General features: G+C 35.8%; 1 protein-coding gene across 8 annotated transcripts in view; it reads left to right on the top strand.

Moving 5' to 3' along the window:
- UHRF2 (ubiquitin like with PHD and ring finger domains 2) overlaps positions 1-20,438 on the top strand; it is an 85,851-nt gene that overhangs the window by 51,088 nt on the left and 14,325 nt on the right. For all 8 annotated transcript variants that reach the window (XR_011568034.1, XR_011568032.1, XR_011568037.1 and 5 more), the window contains exons 7-15: positions 3,047-3,170; positions 3,566-3,673; positions 6,439-6,543; positions 8,425-8,531; positions 11,905-12,067; positions 12,744-12,884; positions 14,678-14,771; positions 15,088-15,245; positions 19,684-19,782. Coding sequence is in view for 1 of the 8 variants with exons in the window: in XM_019965970.2 (XP_019821529.2) it covers positions 3,047-3,170; positions 3,566-3,673; positions 6,439-6,543; positions 8,425-8,531; positions 11,905-12,067; positions 12,744-12,884; positions 14,678-14,771; positions 15,088-15,245; positions 19,684-19,782 (1,099 nt within the window). In the remaining 7 variants the exon portion in view is untranslated. The remainder of the gene's footprint in view (positions 1-3,046; positions 3,171-3,565; positions 3,674-6,438; positions 6,544-8,424; positions 8,532-11,904; positions 12,068-12,743; positions 12,885-14,677; positions 14,772-15,087; positions 15,246-19,683; positions 19,783-20,438) is intronic.

Raw genomic sequence — 20,438 nt, 5'->3', positions numbered from 1 at the left:
GTCTGGTATTCCCATCTCTTTCAGAATTTTCCACGGTTTGTTGTGGTCCACAGAGTCAAAGGCTTTGGCGTAGTAATAAAGCAGAAGTAGATGTTTTTCTGGAACTCTCTTGCTTTTTCGATGATCCAGTGGATGTTGGCAATTTGATATCTGGTTCCTCTGCCTTTTCTAAATCCAGCTTGAGCATCTGGAAGTTCACAGTTCACATGCTGTTGAAGCCTGGCTTGGACAATTTTGAGCAATACTTTACTATCATCTGAGATGAGCACAATTGTGTGGTAGTTTGAGCATTCTTTGGCATTGCCTTTCTTTGGGATTGGAATGAAAACTGACCTTTTCCAGTCCTGTGGCCACTGTTGAGTTTTCCAAATTTGCTGGCATATTGAGTGCAGCACTCTCACAGCATCATCTTTTAGGATTTGGAATAGCTCAACTGGAATTCCATCACCTCCACTAGCTTTGTTCACAGTGACGCTTCCTAAGGCCCACTTGACTTCACATTCCAGGATGTCTGGCTCTAGGTGAGTGATCACACCATCATGATTATCTGGGTCATGAAGATCTTTTTTGTATAGTTCTTCTGTGTATTCTTGCCACCTCTTCTTAATATCTTCTGCTTCTGTTAGGTCCATACCATTTCTGTCCTTTATTGTGCCCATCTTTGCATGAAATGTTCCCTTGGTATCTCTAATTTTTTTGAAGAGATCTCTAGACTTTCCCATTCTATTGTTTTCCTCTATTTCTTTGCATTGATCACTGAGGAAGTGATCTTATCTCTTCCTTGCTATTCTTTGGAACTCTGCATTCAAATGGGTATATCTTTCCTTTTCTCCTTTGCCTTTCACTTCTCTTCTTTTCACAGCTATTTGTAAGGCCTCCTCAGACAACCATTTTGCCTTTTTGCATTTATTTTTATTAGGGATCGTCTTGCTCCCTGTCTCTTGTACAATGTCATAAACCTCCATCCATAGTTCTTCAGGCATTCTATCAGATCTAATCCCTTGAATCTATTTGTTACTTCCAGTGTATAGTCATAAGGGAGTTGATTTAGGTCATACCTGAATGGTCTAGTGGTTTTCCCTACTTTCTTCAATTTAACTCTGAATTTGGCAATAAGGAGTTCCTGGTCTGTGCCACAGTCAGTTCTCTGTCTTGTTTTTGCTGACTGTATAGAGTTTCTCCATCTTTGGCTGTAAAGAATATAATCAGTCTGATTTCGGTGTTGACCATCTGGTGATGTCCATGTGTAGTGTTCTCTTGTGTTGTTGAAAGAAGGTGTTTGCTATGACCAGTGCATTCTCTTGGCAAAACTCTATTAGCCTTTGCCCTGCTTCATTCTGTACTCCAAGGCCAAATTTGCCTGTTACTCCAGGTATTTCTTTTATACCTTTATATTTACGTTATAGCACTTACCATTTTCTGAAATTGATTCCTTGTGTGTACTAGTTTTCCTTAACTATTTACAAATATTTTAATCACAAACATTTATCCCTATCCAGTGCTAAAATAGTTCCTAGATTCATAACAAACCTGATGAAGAGATGGATCCCAGGGATGACTATAATTAGAGGACTCTTAGATTACTCTGTGAAGTATTTCTACATTCATATTGAGGTCCTTAACCTTACATCTTTTCTACTTCTCCAAATCACATTGTCTGGATATTTAGTCTCTGAACTCATTTTCTCATTAGAGATGATACCTGCTTTCACCATAAGATCTTTGATAAAATTATAGTTAGAAGGTTGGCATATCAGGTAAAGCAGTCTTTCTTAAAACAAATTAATTTTTGGAAGTGTTCCTGATTTCCAGATTAGTAGGGATTTTACTTGATAATATTCATTGCCTTATCTCACTGCCCAGCTAATTTTCTCAAGGTCTGAATTGTCTACGTATCTTGTCTATAGTACTAAACGTAACATCTCATAATTAGGTATTCACAGTTAACTAGTGGGTATAGATATCATCATCTTTGTGAAAATATAGAAAAAGAAATCTAAGATTAATGGGTGGAATGGCAAGTTGATCTTTGGATATACCCAAAGTTTCCATTTCTTTGTGACTCAAAAATTGCCCCATTTCATTCTATATATATACTTATTCTTTGCTTTTCAAAAATGATAACAAGGCAGCCTATAATGGTGTATACGTTACAGTGGGCTTCCCTGGTGGCTCAGTGGTAAAGAATCTGCGTGCCAGTGCAGGGGACACAGGTTTGATTCCTGGGTCAAGAAGATCCCCTGGAGAAGGAAATGGCAACCCACCCTGGTATTCTTGCCTGCGAAATCCTATGGACAGAGGAACCTGGCAGGCTACAGTCATGGGGTTTCAGAGTTGGATATGGCTTAGTGACTAAACAACAACAAACAACCCAAGTTACAGTACAGTGACAACCACAAATAGGCTAAAGGATAAACAACTGTAGAGAATTAAAATTGAGCTAGAGACAAACATCCTTTAATCCAGTATACTTGTTATAATTGGCTATAGATTTTTTACTTTGAAAATTGTAATAACCAGTTCAGATAGGGAGATGTATCAGTTGCCATCGTTCATTGTTCAGTCTAGAATCATCTATTCTTACCATTTTTGTTTTAATGGTAAAAAATTGAAATGAATGATGTCTACGTTGAGAATTAGTGATAAGATCAGAGTTTATGGTGTCATTTGGATTGGACAGCCTTGTTTGGCTTGTGTACTGAATTTGATAATAAAATATTAAGTTCTCTAAAAGAATGGAAAGCTTAATCATGTAAATATTTTGGAAAGTTTAGTACTGAAATGCCAACTGAAACTCTAATATGCACTGAATATTCAGTTCAGTCGCTCAGTTGTGTCCGACTCTTTGCGACCCCGTGAATCTCAGCACGCCAGGCCTCCCTGTCCATCACCAACTCCCGGAATTCACTCAGACTCACGTCCATCGAGTCAATGATGCCATCCAGCCACTAAGTATTACACATCTTAAAAGTTATTCTAAACTAGAAAGGCCATTATTTGTTATTGACATTAATATATTATCAAAATTCTTTTTTTTTTTTTAAAGGTATTGTCCTTCCTGTAAAACTGATTCTAGTGAAGTTGTAAAGGCTGGTGAAAGGCTCAAGATGAGTAAAAAGAAAGCCAAGATGCCATCAGCTAGTACTGAAAGCCGAAGAGATTGGGGCAGGGTAAAGAAGGAAGTCTTTTTCTTCCTAGCTATAATGTTTATAATCGTAGTGCAAGTTATAATGTTTCGATTCCAGTAGTAGTAATGATATAAGTGATAATCTGAAATGTTAACAAATAACAATATTGACTAATCATATACATTGTTGGGATGTGCCTAATGGCCCAGTGGTTAAGCCTCTGCTCTTCCACTGCAAAGGGTATGAATTCAACTCCTGGTTGGGGAACTAAGATCTTGCATGCTGAACAGTGTGGCCCCCAAAAAAGGGGAAAAAAATTGTTAAATATTAATCATTAATTGTAGAGTTTTATTTTATCTGCATTTTATGGGGATTGAGGGCTTTCTTTAAGATTTAAAATAACTGATTTCTCAAACAACTTGTTTGGTACCTTGTAGGGAATGGCCTGTGTTGGTCGCACTAGAGAATGTACTATTGTTCCTTCCAATCATTATGGACCTATTCCTGGAGTTCCTGTTGGATCAACTTGGAGATTCAGAGTTCAGGTATGTTTCTGATTGGCTTAGTCAAAAGAGTAAAATTGGGTATACCTCACATTGTAGCAGTGTTAATATTAGTTGATTCTAAGTGAACTAACGTAGGTAGTATCATATGGCATTCACTTTTTAAAATGAACAATTTCCTGTAGGATAATTAGGCACTTCCTCATAGCTTAGCAGACAGAGGAACATAACATCGTGGACTTGGGCATCATCTTAGCCTTTGTATCACTTTGTTTTATTTTTCTGTTATTGTTATACTCGTTAAAGTTATTATTCAGTATTCTGAAGAATTTTCCTTGCCCAAAATGCAATATTTGAAATAGATCTTCCGTCATGCAGTAAGTTCTCATTTAATGTTATTGATCTGCAAGGAAGCTCCCTTAGATAGTATTATTCTTCTCAGTGAATATTAAGATACTGGTCAGAGGAAATGTCAGACAGTCCAAGGATTCGATTACTTCCCTTTTTATCTTAAAGAAGACTCTTGTAGTTTTCTAATTACTTCTTTAGAAAGATAATTTTTTCATTGTGGAAAATTTAATGTGGGGAAAAAAAAATCTCTTAGTTTCCAGTTAGACAGGGTTCTAAACTTTCAAGAGCTGAATAGTGCTGGTGCTTAGAACTTTGATGAAATTCTATGATTAAAATAATGTAATACATATACTTAGCTTGAAATGTTGAATACTAGTGTATGATTTATATTTTAAAAACCTACTCTCTTCACCCATTTTCTGTTTCTAAAAGACAGTCACTTTAAAGTTACTTCTGAATTTATCTCCTTATATCTAAATAATATATGGCTTTTGTCTGTATTTTGGTTTTGTTAACCTCTTTCTGTGGAAGACAGGCATTTAGTTTAACAAGTACTGTGTTTTTTACAAATGGAAAGTTTTTGGCAACCCTTTGTCCAACAGGTCTATTGGTGCCATTTTTCTGATAGCATTTTAAAATTAAGGTATGTACATTTTTTGGACATAATGCTATCAAGCACTTAAGACTACAATATAGTGTAAATAGTGGCTTTTTTATATACCGGGAACCCAGAAAATTCATGGGGCTTGCTCTGTTGTGATATTCACTTTACTGCAGTGGTCTGGAACCAAACCTGGAATATCTCTGAGGTATGCCTGTACAATAATATTTATTTTTTATACTATGCATTATTGATAATATTTAAATATAGAATAAAAGTTATAAAATACACTTCATTTTAGTTGCTCAGTTGAGTCCGACTTTGCAACCACATGGACTGCAGCATGCCAGGCTTCCCTGTCCATCACCAACTCCCACTTAATTGTCTTGTTCTTTGGTTATTTTTTTGTTTTGTTTTTAATTTTTTTTCTTTTTGTATACCTGTCATTCGTTCCCAAATTCTAAAAACCTCATTAATATGGTCTAAGATGACTTTGAAGCCATTGACTTGAGCAACTAGAAGGATAGATTTGCAGTTTAGGAAATAGGGAAGATTCAGCACAGATATATTTTTGGGTTGTTCATAAAGCTGAGAATCAGATGGTCTTTGCTTCTAAAGTACTTGGTATTTCCAAGGCCTAAATCCAGGTTCTGTTGTTATCATCTTCTCATTGACTTCTAATGTACCTCTTTACCCAGCACACTATACAGGCTTGAATTTCAGTTTCCCTTACTCTGAGAACAGTTGTGTAATAAACAAATGAATAGAATACTTCTCTTGGGGAGTTTGAAGTACATGAAGAAGTGACACTTAGTTTAAGTGAGGCAGAATTAAAGGTATTTGGGGAAATGTAGTAAGCCCATTGCAATAAACTAAAAATGAGTGCTATGTTTGAGTATTACTGAGTAGTTGGGCTTAGATGTATAAATTCCATAAAGAAGAAACTGGATATAAGGATGAGAAAGTAGGTAGGAGCCCAGTTGAGAGAAGGTAACATATAATACTTAACTTGGGCTTGATATACTATTATGACCATTTAATACATGTTAAGCAGTTGAAAATTAAAAGCAGATTTGTTCTTTAAAGGGTTATTCTGTTTTTGATGGGTAGAAGGAATTTGAAGGAACAAAGCTGGAGGCAGTGAAAAAGGGTATGTTTTTTAAGTATTCATGACTCAAATTAGAATTATATCAGTGAATGTGGAAAATGATGGATTTGAGAAGATTAGGAAGTCAAATGAGCAATATTTACAACCAGATGGGTTTGAAGAATACAGAAAAATGAGGCTGAAATAACTGTTGCCTGTCTGACTTGACTGGGCTTCTGCCTGCAATGCAGGAAAACCTGGGTTCAGTCCCTGGGTCCGGATGATCCCCTGGAGAAGGGAATGGCAACCCACTCCAGTATTCTTGCCTGGAGAATTCCATGGACTGAGGAGCCTGGTGGGCTACAGTCCATGGGTTGCAGGGTCAGATATGACTGAGCGACTAACAGTTTCACTTTGACTTGACTAGGGAACAGTACCATAATGAAAGATGAGAAATGAGGAGTTCTGGAATACTGATAGTAAATTATTTTTCACCTGAATTGAGCTGGAATTACACAGGATGATGATTATTTAATAGTTATTTTGAAACTCAAAATTCTAGGCCTGAGCAGTTTTACGAGTCATTACTTCAGTACCTGAGGAGTATATAGTTGGGGAGAAGTCAAGTCTGAGCAAAACATGGAATTCTGGGTGACATTTGGTTCTTAGTTGGAAGCTTTTAGGATACAGTAACATATGTGAAACCATTTTGTAAATGTAACTTAATGAACTGTTTGAAGGTATTTTGAGTCTCACTTGATGTTATAGGTGAGTGAAGCAGGTGTCCATCGACCCCATGTTGGTGGAATTCATGGTCGGAGTAATGATGGCGCTTACTCTCTCGTCCTGGCTGGTGGATTTGCAGATGAAGTAGTAAGTCATGATGCAACCTTGTTCTTTAGAACCTGTCTTGATTATTCAGTAAAATACAGAAGCTTTGTCCAGGATAAATCCCATCTCTTTTAGCATCACTTTTGTGTTGAAGTGGTCAGTTCTATACAAGTAACATAGTAAATCAGTCAGTGTCTTTAATCATTTCTTGTGCTGATTACTGCAATGAAAATAGTCACATTTTCTTTAGAGCTCATTTTAATTTGGGGATAATTGTAGATTGACAATTATTAGAAATAATACAAAAATGTCTGTGCCCTTTACTCAATTTCAGCCAATGGTAACATCTTGCAAAACTATAGCCCAATATCACAACCAGGATACTGATACTGCTATACATTCAGGACAACATTTTCCTTACTGCAAGGTCCCTCACATTGCCCTTCTTTAGCCATCATACTATTTCTGCTTCCCCAATATCCCTTAACTCTAGACAACCACTAATTTGTTGTCCATTTCTATAATTTTTGTCACTTAAACATTTTTTATAAATGGAATCTTCTAGTGTATAATCTTTGGGATTAGGTTTATTCAGTCAGCATAGTCCTCATTGTGGCATGTGTCAATGGTTCATTCCTTTCTATTGCTCAGTAGTGTTCCATTGATATAGGTGTATCACAGTGTAACCATTCATCCATTGCAGCAAATAATGCTGCAATAAACATTTGTGTACAGGGGGTTTTGTGTGTATAAATATGAGTGTTTGTTTCTTTGGAATAAATGCCCAGAAGTGTAATTGCTGGGTTGTATGGTAGTTGCATGATTAGTTCTTTAAGAAACTGCTCGCCCCTCAAAAAAATGGGGAGGAAAAAAAGACCTGCCACACTGCCATTGTGAAGTCAATCCAGATACCATCTGGAAGACCGTATCTGATCAATTGAAGAAGTATTCTGGACTTTTTAATATGTACTTTTTATTAGACTTTCTTCAAACGATGTATACACTGAAGATGAATTCCTTAATGCCTTATTCCTTAAAATATAAACCTCAGTGTTGAATCAACAGTGTTTAACCCAAACCTCAGTTTGGATCTGCAAAGGGTCCCAAAAGTTTTAGGACATATAAAAACACTTAAAATCATGAAATTTTAGTTCTTATTCTTAGTCCAAAGGAAAAATTAGATGAAAAACCTTTATTACAAGCAAGAATGAAGTAAATAAAATCATTATATTCAGTCTGAATTAATTAATCTTGCATTGAAGAACGACTATTAAGATAGCATTAGTAGAAGTCATTTACATACTGATGGTTTTCTTAGTTTAAGCACTGAATCAGGTAGAAACTTAACAATAATGATACAAAATTGTAGTTAAATTCTTTTCTAACTTTCTTCTTAATTATATGCAGTTGTCTTACCCAAATATAACTTGGGTAAACCCATAGATTTTGAAATGTGAGGAACTTACAATGCTATTAGGATTATAAATTTGAAAGTTATCAGCAAACTTGGATATGGTATAGATTGCTGTTGAGAAATCAGTTTTGGAGTATTTATTAAAATGATGCCCTGTAAAGAACCTACAAACATAGTATTGATATATTTATTTTAATAACATTGAATTAATATTCCCAACCTATAAGACCTTATTTTGTAACATTCTATAGATTATTTGTATATCACAAGAATAGCTATGCCTGGAGGTGTTGGAAGCTATAATATTAAAATGAACTCTTTAGATCAAGTGATACACCTTGACGGTATATTACACACAAGACTGTATTTGAATTTTCCCTTATTTTGGTAGATACCTTGAGAGAACATGTCAGCTTATAACATCCTAACCAAAGTTCTGGCTATGAAATAAGAATGGGTGAAATCCTACCTGGATTTAGATGTTTAATGCCAAAAATGTTCTTCTGCAGGACCGAGGTGATGAATTCACATACACTGGGAGTGGTGGTAAAAATCTTGCTGGTAATAAAAGAATTGGTGCACCATCGGCTGATCAAACATTAACAAACATGAACAGGTACTCTTTATTGTTGGAGTTTATAAAAATTGTTTAGAATTTGGGCTTTGTATTAACAGTTGGAATATAGGACTATAATTTATAACTTACACTGTAGAGAAGAATCCTAAAGTGTAAGTTAATATAGCTAAAATAAAAATCTTATTAACTGATGAGTATATAAATACTTATAAGCTTTTAACTTATTTTTATTACTCTTTTTTAAATGACGTAATTCCCAGTCTTAATACGTGTGCTTTGCATTTGGAAACATGTTGAAAACTTTGAAGAAAAGAAACCTATATAATTTAAGTGAAATTAAGGAGAAGATGGCTTGCCTACTACCACATAGGTCAAATTTTGTTCTACTAAACACAAATTTATCTTTTAAAGTGACAGACTTCTTATTAGAAGAGACTAATGTGAAATAGGGTTATGTTTGGGAGCCACATTTATGTGCATGAAACATCAGATAACTTAATCAGAACTACACAAGGTGCTTTTAGAATTTATGTCTTTTAAGTGTCTAAAAAAAAATCATTATGAAAGAGCCACCTTGTGCCAACTTTATCGTATAGAAGTATTTATGATATTCCAGCTTCATTGGAATATAAAGTTTAACTTCAAATGTTGTATTCTGTAAATGCATGCTAGCACCAGAAATAGATTAAGTGACCCAAACCATCAGATAGCAATGACCACGTTGTAACTTGTCATAGTGATAATTTTGCAATGATAAAGTTGAAATTTTTTGTGTTTTATTATTAAGAATATTTTGTGAAATATTGAATAAAAGTGAGTTTTGCTTGCCTGAGTCTAAATCACTCAGTTTTAAGTAGTGTGCCCTTAATTTCTGATTACTATGTGAAGAATATACTTTGTGGTTTCAAGACTTTTATTGTATACCAAGTTATATAGAATCTGTTTTTATGTCTTCCTTCTATATTATTTCTGACAGTAGGATTATTATATTGAACCAGCAGAGGAGACAGGTCAGATTTGCTGGTGAAAACATTGTTGAGGTAGAAGTCTAGTCCCTATGCAGTCTTTTGCTAATGAGGAAGCAATTCTTTAGGAGGAATGATCTTAAAAAGAATTAGAAATATTTTGATGTGTATTGTCAATGTATCTTGAATTTGCAAAAAGGCTTTTTCATGTCAAATCTGAAAATTATATATTTTTTAAAATAATAAGATTATTTGACTTGAATGAAACTTCCTTTGTAACTACCTGTACTTGTACATGAGAGTTTCTTTTCAAGCTTGGAAAAATCTAATAAGTATACCCTGTTTATCATATGTTACAATCTCAGAAAATAATTGACAGACAGTAAAAATGTCTATATTAATAAAGAAGGTAGTGAAAATGAAATAGTAACTCAGAGAACAATTCAGGATTAACTTATCACAGAGATGTTAACATTCTTTCACTTAACTTATACACTGAGCTGTGCGTACGCCTTGTGATTGTAAAGACCTCTTCAGCAAAGATACCTATGTGTCTTACTATAAACATGAAAACTGGAGTAAAAGACCCTTAGCTTTGAACCATAGTATATTCTTTCCTGGAGTGTATATGGTCTAATTCCTTTTTGCTTCTCTACTGAGAGGTAGTTTGATACCTGCTCCTTGGTTTTAAGAAGTTTGTTCCTGTTTCTTCTCAGCTCTTCCACTTTATGAAACTGAAAAGGGCAGCAGGTAACCTGACCATCCTTTATCGGGACAATTAGAGGCAACCGATTGAGCTGTGGACAGAGTATTGGAAAAGCCTTTTGTTTTGCCTAGTTTCATCCTCTTGGACTCTTTACACAGACTTGAACAGACTGCACACTTACGTGAAACTGGAAGTGAGTTAATAATCCCAGTTAGTGGTGGCAGTCATTATGACGGAAGGTACCTGTGGCACCAAAGCATTCTACTCATTAACAGGAAGATAGTACATATCTCTATCTCAGTTCTTTTAGGGGATGAAGTATATGTATCTCAGTAGATATTCCATAAATAATACCAATGCTGGAATTGATGGCTACAGTTTCTTCTACCTGACAGGGTTTTAATGCATTTCCCATATGAGATTTTAACCAAAAAATGATAACTTGATGAGTTTTAATGACACCTAAAAAATTTTTTTATAACAAAACACTTAAGTTCATTTACTTTAACTAGGATAGAGATTATAATAAATGAGTCATTTAGTCCTAATTTTATTTTTTTGAGCCTGCATAAAAAGAACTATACCCTGGAAAAAAGTATTTTGTTCATATCTGATTCAGATTTCAGGGGAGGGTGTCTGTATATTTTTAACCTTAAATGTTCTCAGTGGATTCTTTGCACTTAAGTTAGGATACAGGTGTCTTACAGAAGGAATCCTCAACCTCACGGATCTCATGCCTGATGATCTGAAGGTGGAGTTGATGTGATAATAATAGAAATAAAGTGTGCAATAAATGGAATGTGCTTGAATCATCCTGAAACTATCCTCCCCACCCCCATTCCATGGGAAAATTGTGTCCCATGAAACGGGTCTCTAGTGCCAAATAGGTTGGCTACCACTATCTTAGAGGAAAAATACTAACTTTAAATAGTTCTAGTTTGTCTTGGAGGGCAGGACTATGTTTCCCCAAGAATAACATCTAATAACCTTACTGATTAGTTACTACGAGATGAGTACACATACTAAGGAAGGTTCAGCTAAATCAAGTGCTGCTTCCAGCTCAGGGTTCCTCCTTGTTCATGTGTCATCAGTAAAATGTAGTGATCTTGAGCAGCCAAAAATCTTTATTGTCATGATTTAGCACAGGTATTTGAATGCTTCAGTTTTATTTAAACTTATCTTTTTACTGGAAATCTTTAAAGGATATCTTCATATTAAACTTGTTCTTTATTATCTTGTAAACTTTAAGGAATCTCTGTCTGGAATATGGAAAGTAGACCAAGAAAGGTCATTTGTACCTTGCAGACAAATTTATTTTTCTGGATTTCTTTCTACATTATTCCAACAATTTAACCTTATTCCCTTATCAAAAATAATGGTTACAGCAGTCAACTTGCTTTAGTTTTCCAACTTTCTCCCTTCCCTCAACAACGTTATTTAAAGAAAATTCCATGTATTTCTAGTTGTTTTCTATTATACGTGGCACAGATGTTATTACTTTCAGAAGAACCCTACAGGCTATCTGAGAACCAATCCCCTGGCTTGGGGGTGACATCAGAAAACTGATTTGTCTTCTCTGCTGGTGGGGGAAAGCATAATCCTATTATCTGGAATAATATGGAAAGAATCATAGAATCTTAACCATCAGGTAAGGCATAATTCACCTTTTAAGTTAGCTAATGATGTGATTATATACTTGAAGAAAGATTACTTGGTATAAAGACTTTGTTTTATTTTTTAGGGCATTGGCCCTAAACTGTGATGCTCCATTGGATGATAAAATTGGAGCAGAGTCTCGGAATTGGAGAGCTGGTAAGCCAGTCAGAGTGATACGCAGTTTTAAAGGGAGGAAGATCAGCAAATATGCTCCTGAAGAAGGCAACAGATATGATGGCATTTATAAGGTGCTCTATCTGGCATGACATCTTGTTAGTCATTCTTCTGGGCTTTCAAGACAGGGTTGCCACAGGGAACTGCTCTACTGTGGGTGGGCTAAAGGAAACAATAGAGCTTCTTAGTTGGTCTTTCTACTTTTTCTAGAAATAAAACAGGCACAAAATGAGCTCTTAATTTTGATACTTGTCTTTTAAGACTTACCTAAAGCCCCTAAAGGCAAAGTTATATTTGGGGTTAAGTTTTTTATAAGTGATATTCTCTTATGATAAAACTGTTCAAATAACTTGGCCGTTGTAAATATTGAATTCTTGTATCTTCCAGAATGATTCTAACTAATAGATTTTTCAAAGTAGAGCACATTATAATTTTAAAATAGGATGCATTCTTTGTTTTAAAAACGAAGGCATCTACTGCCACCATTTTAATCTACTATGTAAAATTATATTAATGAACATAATCTTGCTACAACTTGAAATTTATAGCAGTCTGTCCTTATGGGAATTATCATAATTAAGAAATAAAGTCAAAACAATATTTTAGTGCATACTTCTACTTACTATTCCAGCAAAGCCAGTATCTTTCAAAGTTGCATTTAGTTCTGCCAAGTTTACTTAAAACACTAACGTGACGTTATGATTAAGTCTAAACTGTACATCTCAAACTAGCTGAAATATTATGATTTAGGTGGTGAAATACTGGCCAGAGATTTCATCAAGCCATGGATTCTTGGTTTGGCGCTATCTTTTAAGGAGAGATGATGTTGAACCTGCTCCTTGGACCTCAGAAGGAATAGAACGGTCAAGGAGACTATGTCTTCGTTTACAGGTTAGATTACATTTGTCTAGGCTACATGTATGTTCATAAAAATGTATGCCTGTGTACTATCTGTGTGCCTTAACACTGGATATAACCCACAGCAGTTGATCAGTGGACTGTAAGGGGTGAGGAATGAGATCACACAAGTATAGGAAAGGAAAAGAAGTAAAAAAACAGCCTCCTAGGTATCAAACTGCCCTAAGACCAAGAATTGTGCTTGGGGAAAACTGGGCTTGACAATGAAAAGTAAAATACATTTGACCCTTGAACAGCACAGGCATGAGCTAAATGGGTCCACTTATACACGGATTTTTTTTTCAATAGCAAATATTGCAGTACATTTCTGCAGTTGGTTAAATCCCCAGATGCAGAAGGCCAACCATAAGTTACTCATTTTTGACTTCTGTACAATTGGCCCCACCCTAAATTCCTGCATTGTTCAAGGGTCAACTGTATTTCCAATTCACTCTGGACTTTAAGTATGAGGGAAAGGGATACCTGAAATTGAGGTATAGGAGGCCTTGAGAAGGGAAGTTTTATCCTAGAGGGCACAGGGGGTGTGTCTCTGGTAGGGGAAGGGGGGAGGTGGCTTATAAGAGTGGTCTGCTTTCTACCCTTCTCACTTTTCCTCACCCCTTTTCTCTCTCCCCCCTCCAAGCTGCTTCCTTGTCCTGTCACCACCTTTAGTGCTTTGCCTTTTTTTTTCTCTTTGCCCATGCTTAGCTGTTAACCCATGTAAGACTTTGTTAGTTTTGTGTGCATAATGGATGGTATGGCTACATTCCCCCTCCACTGCCTATACACCCTAGACTTTGTCCCTGACACTGACTTCAGAGCATGGTTTGAGTTTATCCTCCATCATTCCCCATCACTGTGCTTCTCGTAAAGACTACCAGCTTTGTCATTTCCCCTGGCTCTGCCCACACTGCATGTGTAGGGGCTGAACTATGGGCAAGTGTCTGACCACACAGGCAGGTGAGTGTGTCTCTTCTAGTGCAAGTCTGTTTTTTTGTTTTGTTTTGTTTAGTTTTTTCTTTTTAAACTCATGGAATTGTTTAAATGAGATCCGTCAGCTGCTAAAATAACTGCCAAAATCATTCCTTTTATAAATACTTTTAAAACCTATTGTTAAATCCATTTTCAAAACATTTTTTTTTTCAGGTCTACTGTTCAGCAGAGCAGTATTCTAGATAGGTTAAATGTGAAACAGTTGAACAGAAAGAAGCATGTAAGCCAATCAGCTATGATGAGTTAATATCATTGAGACTTGTAACATTTTGAGCTTTAAATATGAGTGTTATCACAAAGCATGTCCAAAAAAATGTATAGCCAATAAAACACAAGGGTAATTGGGTAGAATTTACTCCTTAAAGTCTTACCTTTTAGTTGATAAAGGATTCAGTAGTGTAGTGGCTTTAGGTCTTCTAAAAGCTCTCCTGCCTTACCCTATCTGCCTGTTAATTTTCGGAGGCAGAGACTTACCTTTCTATCTAATTCTACTTTCTTCCTCAAACTTTTTAAGCCACCTAGTCACAACTTGTAGACTGTTCTTTTCTCTTTTCAGTCTGAAACTAAGATCATGATGTTATAAAATAGAATATCTTTACAGTCAAAACTATATTCTTACACTGAATTGGGGGATTTTTAATAATCTTTTGTCCTTTGAATTCTGTTTCTTTCAATGTCTGTGTCCTTTATATAAATCCTTTTAATTTAGGGAAAGTATAGATCCCTCCCCATTCCCCTTTAACCTCTCTTCTCTATGAAGGTTAAATCTACATTGCGCTTTTTCCCCTCATCAGTATCCAGTAGGTTACCCTTCTGATAAGGAAGGGAAGAAGACCAAAGGACAGTCAAAGAAGGCCAGAGGAACCTCAAAAAGGCCATCTGCAGATGGTAGGTAATGATCTAAGGATGTAAATACAAATAACTTAGTTTTTAATAAAGGGAAATACTAAGAGTAAGCTGAAAACTCATAAGAAATTAAAAGAAAAGGGGTTTTGTGTGTGTGTGTGTATGGTGGGGGTGGAGTGGGGTGGGATATTTGTGTATTTGAAAAATGTCAGAGCCTAAACAGCAAAGTATCCTAAACTATGGGAAAGTTAGGTGCTGCTTTATGCTTGTTATCTTCATGTTAAGCATAACTGGTGCCGGTTAACTCATCTGCTTAGAACCACTTGTAGTCTGCTGATATATTTTTAAATAAATCTAGATGATTGTCCAAGTGCCTCCAAAGTCCTCAAACCATCAGATTCAGCAGAAGCAGTTGAGGCTTTCCAACTGACCCCTCAGCAGCAACATCTAATCAGAGAAGATCATCAAAACCAGAAGCTATGGGATGAAGTTCTTGCATCTCTTGTGGAAGGACCAGTATGTAAAGATTTTTTAAAAGAGTTTCTAATATTAATAAATGATGAAAAATAATTTCCCTATGAATTATCATTTTCACAAGGCAGTTAAAACTTGATCCTTTTATCCAGGCTTCTCATTCAGTTGCTCCTTTCAGAAATGAGGCAGCACTCAAATGCTTTTAAGTTGATTTTAGGCCTCTTAGATGTTGGTTTTTTGACTACTTTGTGCTTAAACTGTATGAGGTACTGTTCATAGGGAGCATTTTCAGTTGTGAAACACATTCAATTTAATCTAAACCTCATCAGGAAAGTTTTGTTCCAAGTTACCTAATAGAATAAGTCTTAAGCAGTTCAGCACAATTTTCAGTGCTCGTATGTTTAGCCTAGGAGTAAAATAAAAACCAGCATTTAAGTATTTCCTGTGTTTTTTATTTTTTTGTTTTCTTTGATAATCATAACATTTTAAAGTGAAAAGGAATTTCAAGTTTAACTGATGTCTGGGTTTTGTGTTAAGCTGTGTTTGCAATGAATTTTTATTATCAAATCCCAAAAGGTAAAGGTTCCAAATGTAAATTGTCCATTCATTCTTGGCTCACTGTTTTTGTCTCTCAGTTTACTTATAAATTTGATTCTTCAGTTTTCTTAGATATTAGACCTTTGTCAGGTATAGTGCATTACTCTTCTGTTTTCTTTCCTGTGTATGTGATGTGCAGCTGTTGGGGGTGAACTCTAGTAACCTCTCTTGAAATTCCATTTGATCACCTTTTAGTAGTTTTTTCCTTCCCATGTTTTCTTCATTTTCTGAGGGCATTGGCCAGAACTTCTGTGTGTTTGAAATGGGGTTAATGCATATCTTATATGCACCTTTTATGTGGATTTAGAGGAAAGTCTCATAGTTTTTGTGTTGCTTTTAGTCATCATTATGGAAAAATCTTCCTGATACGCTTTTTAGACTAAGGAATGAATCAGTTCAGTTCAGTTGCTCAGTCATGTCTGACTTTTTGCGACCCCATGAACTGCAGCATGCCAGACCTCCTTGTCCATCACCAACCCCCAGAGCCTACCCAAACTCATGTCCATTGAGTCGGTGATGCCATCAACCATCTCATCCTTTGTTGTCCCCTTCTCCTCCTGCCCTCAGTCTTTCCCAGCATCAGGGTCTTTTCAAATGAGTCAGCTCTTTGCATCAGATGGCCAAAGTATTGGAGTTTCAGCTTCAACATCAGTCCTTCCAATGAACACCCAGGACTGATCTCCTTTAGGATGGACTGGTTGGATCTCCTTGCAGTCCAAGGGACTCTCAAGAGTCTTCTCCAACACCACAGATCAAAAGCATCAATTCTTCCGTGCTCAGCTTTCTTCACAGTCCAACTCTCACATCCATACATGACCACTGGAAAAACCATAGCCTTGACTAGACGGAACTTTGTTGATAAAGTAATGTCTCTGCTTGTGAATATGCTTCTAGGTTGATCATAACTTTCCTTCCAAGGAGTAAGCGTCTTTTAATTTCATGGCTGCAGTCACCATCTGCAGTGATTTTGGAGCCCCAAAAAATAAAGTCTGACACTGTTTCCACTGTTTCCCCATCTATTTCCCATCAAGTGATGGGACTGGATGCCATGATCTTAGTTTTCTGAATGTTGAGCTTTAAGCCAACTTTTTCACTCTCCTCTTTCACTTTCATCAAGAGGCTCTTTAGTTCTTCACTTTCTGCCATAAGGGTGGTGTCATCTGCATATCTGAGGTTATTGATATTTCTCCCGGAAGTCTTAATTCCAGCTTGTGCTTCTTCCAGCCCAGCGTTTCTCATGATGTACTCTACATATGAGTTAAGTAAGCAGGGTGACAATATACAGCCTTGATGTACTCCTTTTCCTATTTGGAACCAGTCTGTTCCATGTCCAGTTGTAACTGTTGCTTCCTCACCTGCATATAGGTTTCTCAAGAGGCAGGTCAGGTGGTCTGGTATTCCCATCTCTTTCAGGATTTTCCACAGTTTATTGTGATCCACACAGTCAAAGGCTTTGGCATAGTCAGTAAAGCAGAAATAGATGTTTTTCCGGAACTCTCTTGCTTTTTCAATGATCCAGCGGATGTTGGCAATTTGATCTCTGGTTCCTCTGCCTTTTCTAAAACCAGCTTGAATATCTGGAAGTTCACTGTTTGGAGTGAAGGAGATTTATGAAATACCCTTTGGACTGATATTGGAGAGTTTTTTTCTTTGTTTGTTTCGTCTATAAATATAATATTTTGGGTTGTCCTTGGGTAGAATGAGACTTACATGTTTGGAGAACAGAGAAAAGTGAGTTAACTCTGTGAGAAGTGTTAACTTGCTTTTTAGCCTAGAGTCTCAGGCATAGAGCGTCTTGACTCTGGTATGTAAGAGTCATTTTCACTTAGAGCAAGTAAGAAACAACAAGCAGTTGTTGATTATGGTCTAATTTTCTGGTTGGAGAGGATACAGCTGGGTTAGTTGGTAACTCAGGTGAGTCCTAGCTATGAGTGGGCAGAAGACAGAGTAGCAGATACAGGTGAAGGATAATGACATCTGGTGCACATGAAAGTTCTCTTTTGCACATTTGTTGTCTGGGTGGAACTTATGTATTAGACTTCAATATGAGGTTTTTAATATATCCTGTTTATCAATTAAAAAAATCAAAGTCATCAAATCCTGCAAGACTTGATAGATATGTGCAAATCAAGTATACTTTTCAATCTCTTCTTTCAGTGTAACTTTTATATGAAAGTCAGCACTTGACAGTTCTCAAACAAACAATAAAACCCTGCCCTCTAGTGGCAGGATCTTACATACCTAGGTCAGGTGACTGTAACCTTGCTGCTAGTGGTTACCCTGCATAGGCTTCATGCCCATTTTCTTCAGATAAACCAAGAACAAAAAATCAGATTTTAGCCAGCTGTGACTTTTAAATAAGTACATATATTACATATGTATGTTTATATCCAAACACCTTCCCAAGGCCTTACCTGATCTGGCATCCCTACCAACCTCTGCATTCCCCTCTTGCCACTCTTCCCCCTCAAACTGCTTCAGCCACAGTGACATTTGTGCTATTTAAACACACTGAACCTGTTCCTATTCCTGGACCTTTATGCTGTCTCTCTGACTGGCATTCTCCTCTCTTTATCTTCATGTAGCTCATTCCTTCATATCCTGTAAGTCTCTACAAAGTACTACACTCCCCAAAGTACTAGGGAAGTACTACACTTCCTGGCTATATTTTCTAAAATAGACCCTCCTTACTGTTGCTTTAATTTGCTTTGTTTCCTCAGTTATGAATATCTGAAATTGAATTTTTAAAAATTTGCTCTCCTAAAGGAATATAAAGTTCTCTGAGAACAGAGACTTGGCCTTTTTGTTACTCTCTGTAGATGAGTACTTAGCACATTGTAGGAACTCAAAATGTTGATGCTACATATGTTTATATTGCACTGTGAAGGTACTGGGGAAATAAAGTCGTTTGACAGAGAGACGGACTTAGTATTAAAGTTTTCTCCACATCTCCCCGGAACCGGTATATTCTTCTAGTGTGTTGGATAATACTTTAAAAGTTAGTATCAAGATATAAATATGAAATGTAATCCTTCTTTGTTTGGGTTTTTTTTACCTGAAATTCTTGTAGATTCTACTTTTTCTATTAACAGAAAGAACAAATATAAAATACACTCCCCCACTACCCAAAAATAACTGAGTGGAGGATTATCCTGGTGACTATTCAAAAAACTACTTTTCCTTCTAGGTTAAACAGCTTGGATAAAATAGAACACAATAATGGCTTTTGAAGATTAAAGAGTACTCATTTGATCATGTTTGCTTTAGAAAGCTTGACCTTCTATAATTTAATCCCAGTTTGAGTAAATGTTAGCAATAGGAAAATAGGGGATTTTTGGACTGGGGCAAAATATCACATAAAATTATCCTAGGAATATAAATACATTGATTCTTTGGGGTTTTTTATACTAGAGTATTATTGCCAAGTGGTTTCATCTTTTTCAGCATAAAAAATAAGTATTGAAGTTTTATAAGAGAAAAGGGTGAATAGATATATTAGAATATATATAGATATATTTAGAATAACATGGAGCTTTTTGAAAATCTTTATGTAATGACCTTGTGACAAGTTGTTCATGATTTTTTTCAAGTGAAAAATAGTAATCTCTGAAATATGTTTTCTTTTTAAAGTCATATCTTGACTTTGCAAACTTTGTGACTGAATCCTAAGATTTAAAAACTAATATGTTTATCTTATGGATGAGATTTCTGCAGTTTCCTATTACACATTTGCTTGTAGTTACAACCACTACTTGATTTTTTTTTCTTGATAGAAAGCGTATATACTAAACGCGATTGACACTTTTCCCCCCAATTATTTAGAATTCTGTTAATATATTATGAAATGCTAACCTTTTTTTCTTTTGCTTGGGTACCATTTTAGAATTTTCTGAAAAAATTGGAACAATCTTTTATGTGTGTATGCTGCCAGGAGCTAGTTTACCAGCCTGTGACAACAGATTGCCTGCACAATGTCTGTAAAGTAAGTAGAATTCCTTTCTCATTTTCCCTTATTAGGCAAGGAGGCACACTAACCTCCAAACCTGTTTTTAGCTCATGAAAAAGCAGTTTTTTTTCATGAAGCAGAATAGATAAGGAACCTTGCTGGATAGGAAGCATTTAATTTCATCTTGGTGGTGAATGCATATTTTAATTCTACAACAGTTCAAATCTATATAGTCTCCACATTCTACCATGTTTGAAATTATTGAAGATGAATTGAAATGGAAAAGAAAGTTAGGTGTTGCTGGTGTTTTCTATTAAAACTTATGTATGTCTCATATGTTACAGTGCAAACTGAAATAAGTCTGTGTACTTAACAGAATCTAGAACAAATTCTGTCTGGCAGCATACCCAGAGGAGTTGTGTATTGTCTTATCAGTGTGGTATAAAAGGAATTTGAATTTCAGTCAAACCAAGGTTGGAATCTTGTTCTACTGCTTGGTGGTTATATGTCCTGACCTAACTTCTGAGGTTTAGTTTCTTTTGTAAAATGGAAACAGACTTTCCACATAAGTGTTTTTATCTGACCTTGAGTCAGTTAAATAGTATCTTTTTGGAAAACACATTATATAAAATAGATAATGTAGTTTTAAGGAGGGAATTCCTGAGTTTTTTTTTTTTTTTTTTTTCCTTGGT

Source organism: Bos indicus, chromosome 8 (genome assembly GCF_029378745.1).
Source record: "Bos indicus isolate NIAB-ARS_2022 breed Sahiwal x Tharparkar chromosome 8, NIAB-ARS_B.indTharparkar_mat_pri_1.0, whole genome shotgun sequence".
NCBI lineage: Eukaryota > Metazoa > Chordata > Mammalia > Artiodactyla > Bovidae > Bos > Bos indicus.
Note: the sequence above shows the minus strand (reverse complement) of the source record. Positions and strands in the feature narration are given on the sequence as shown.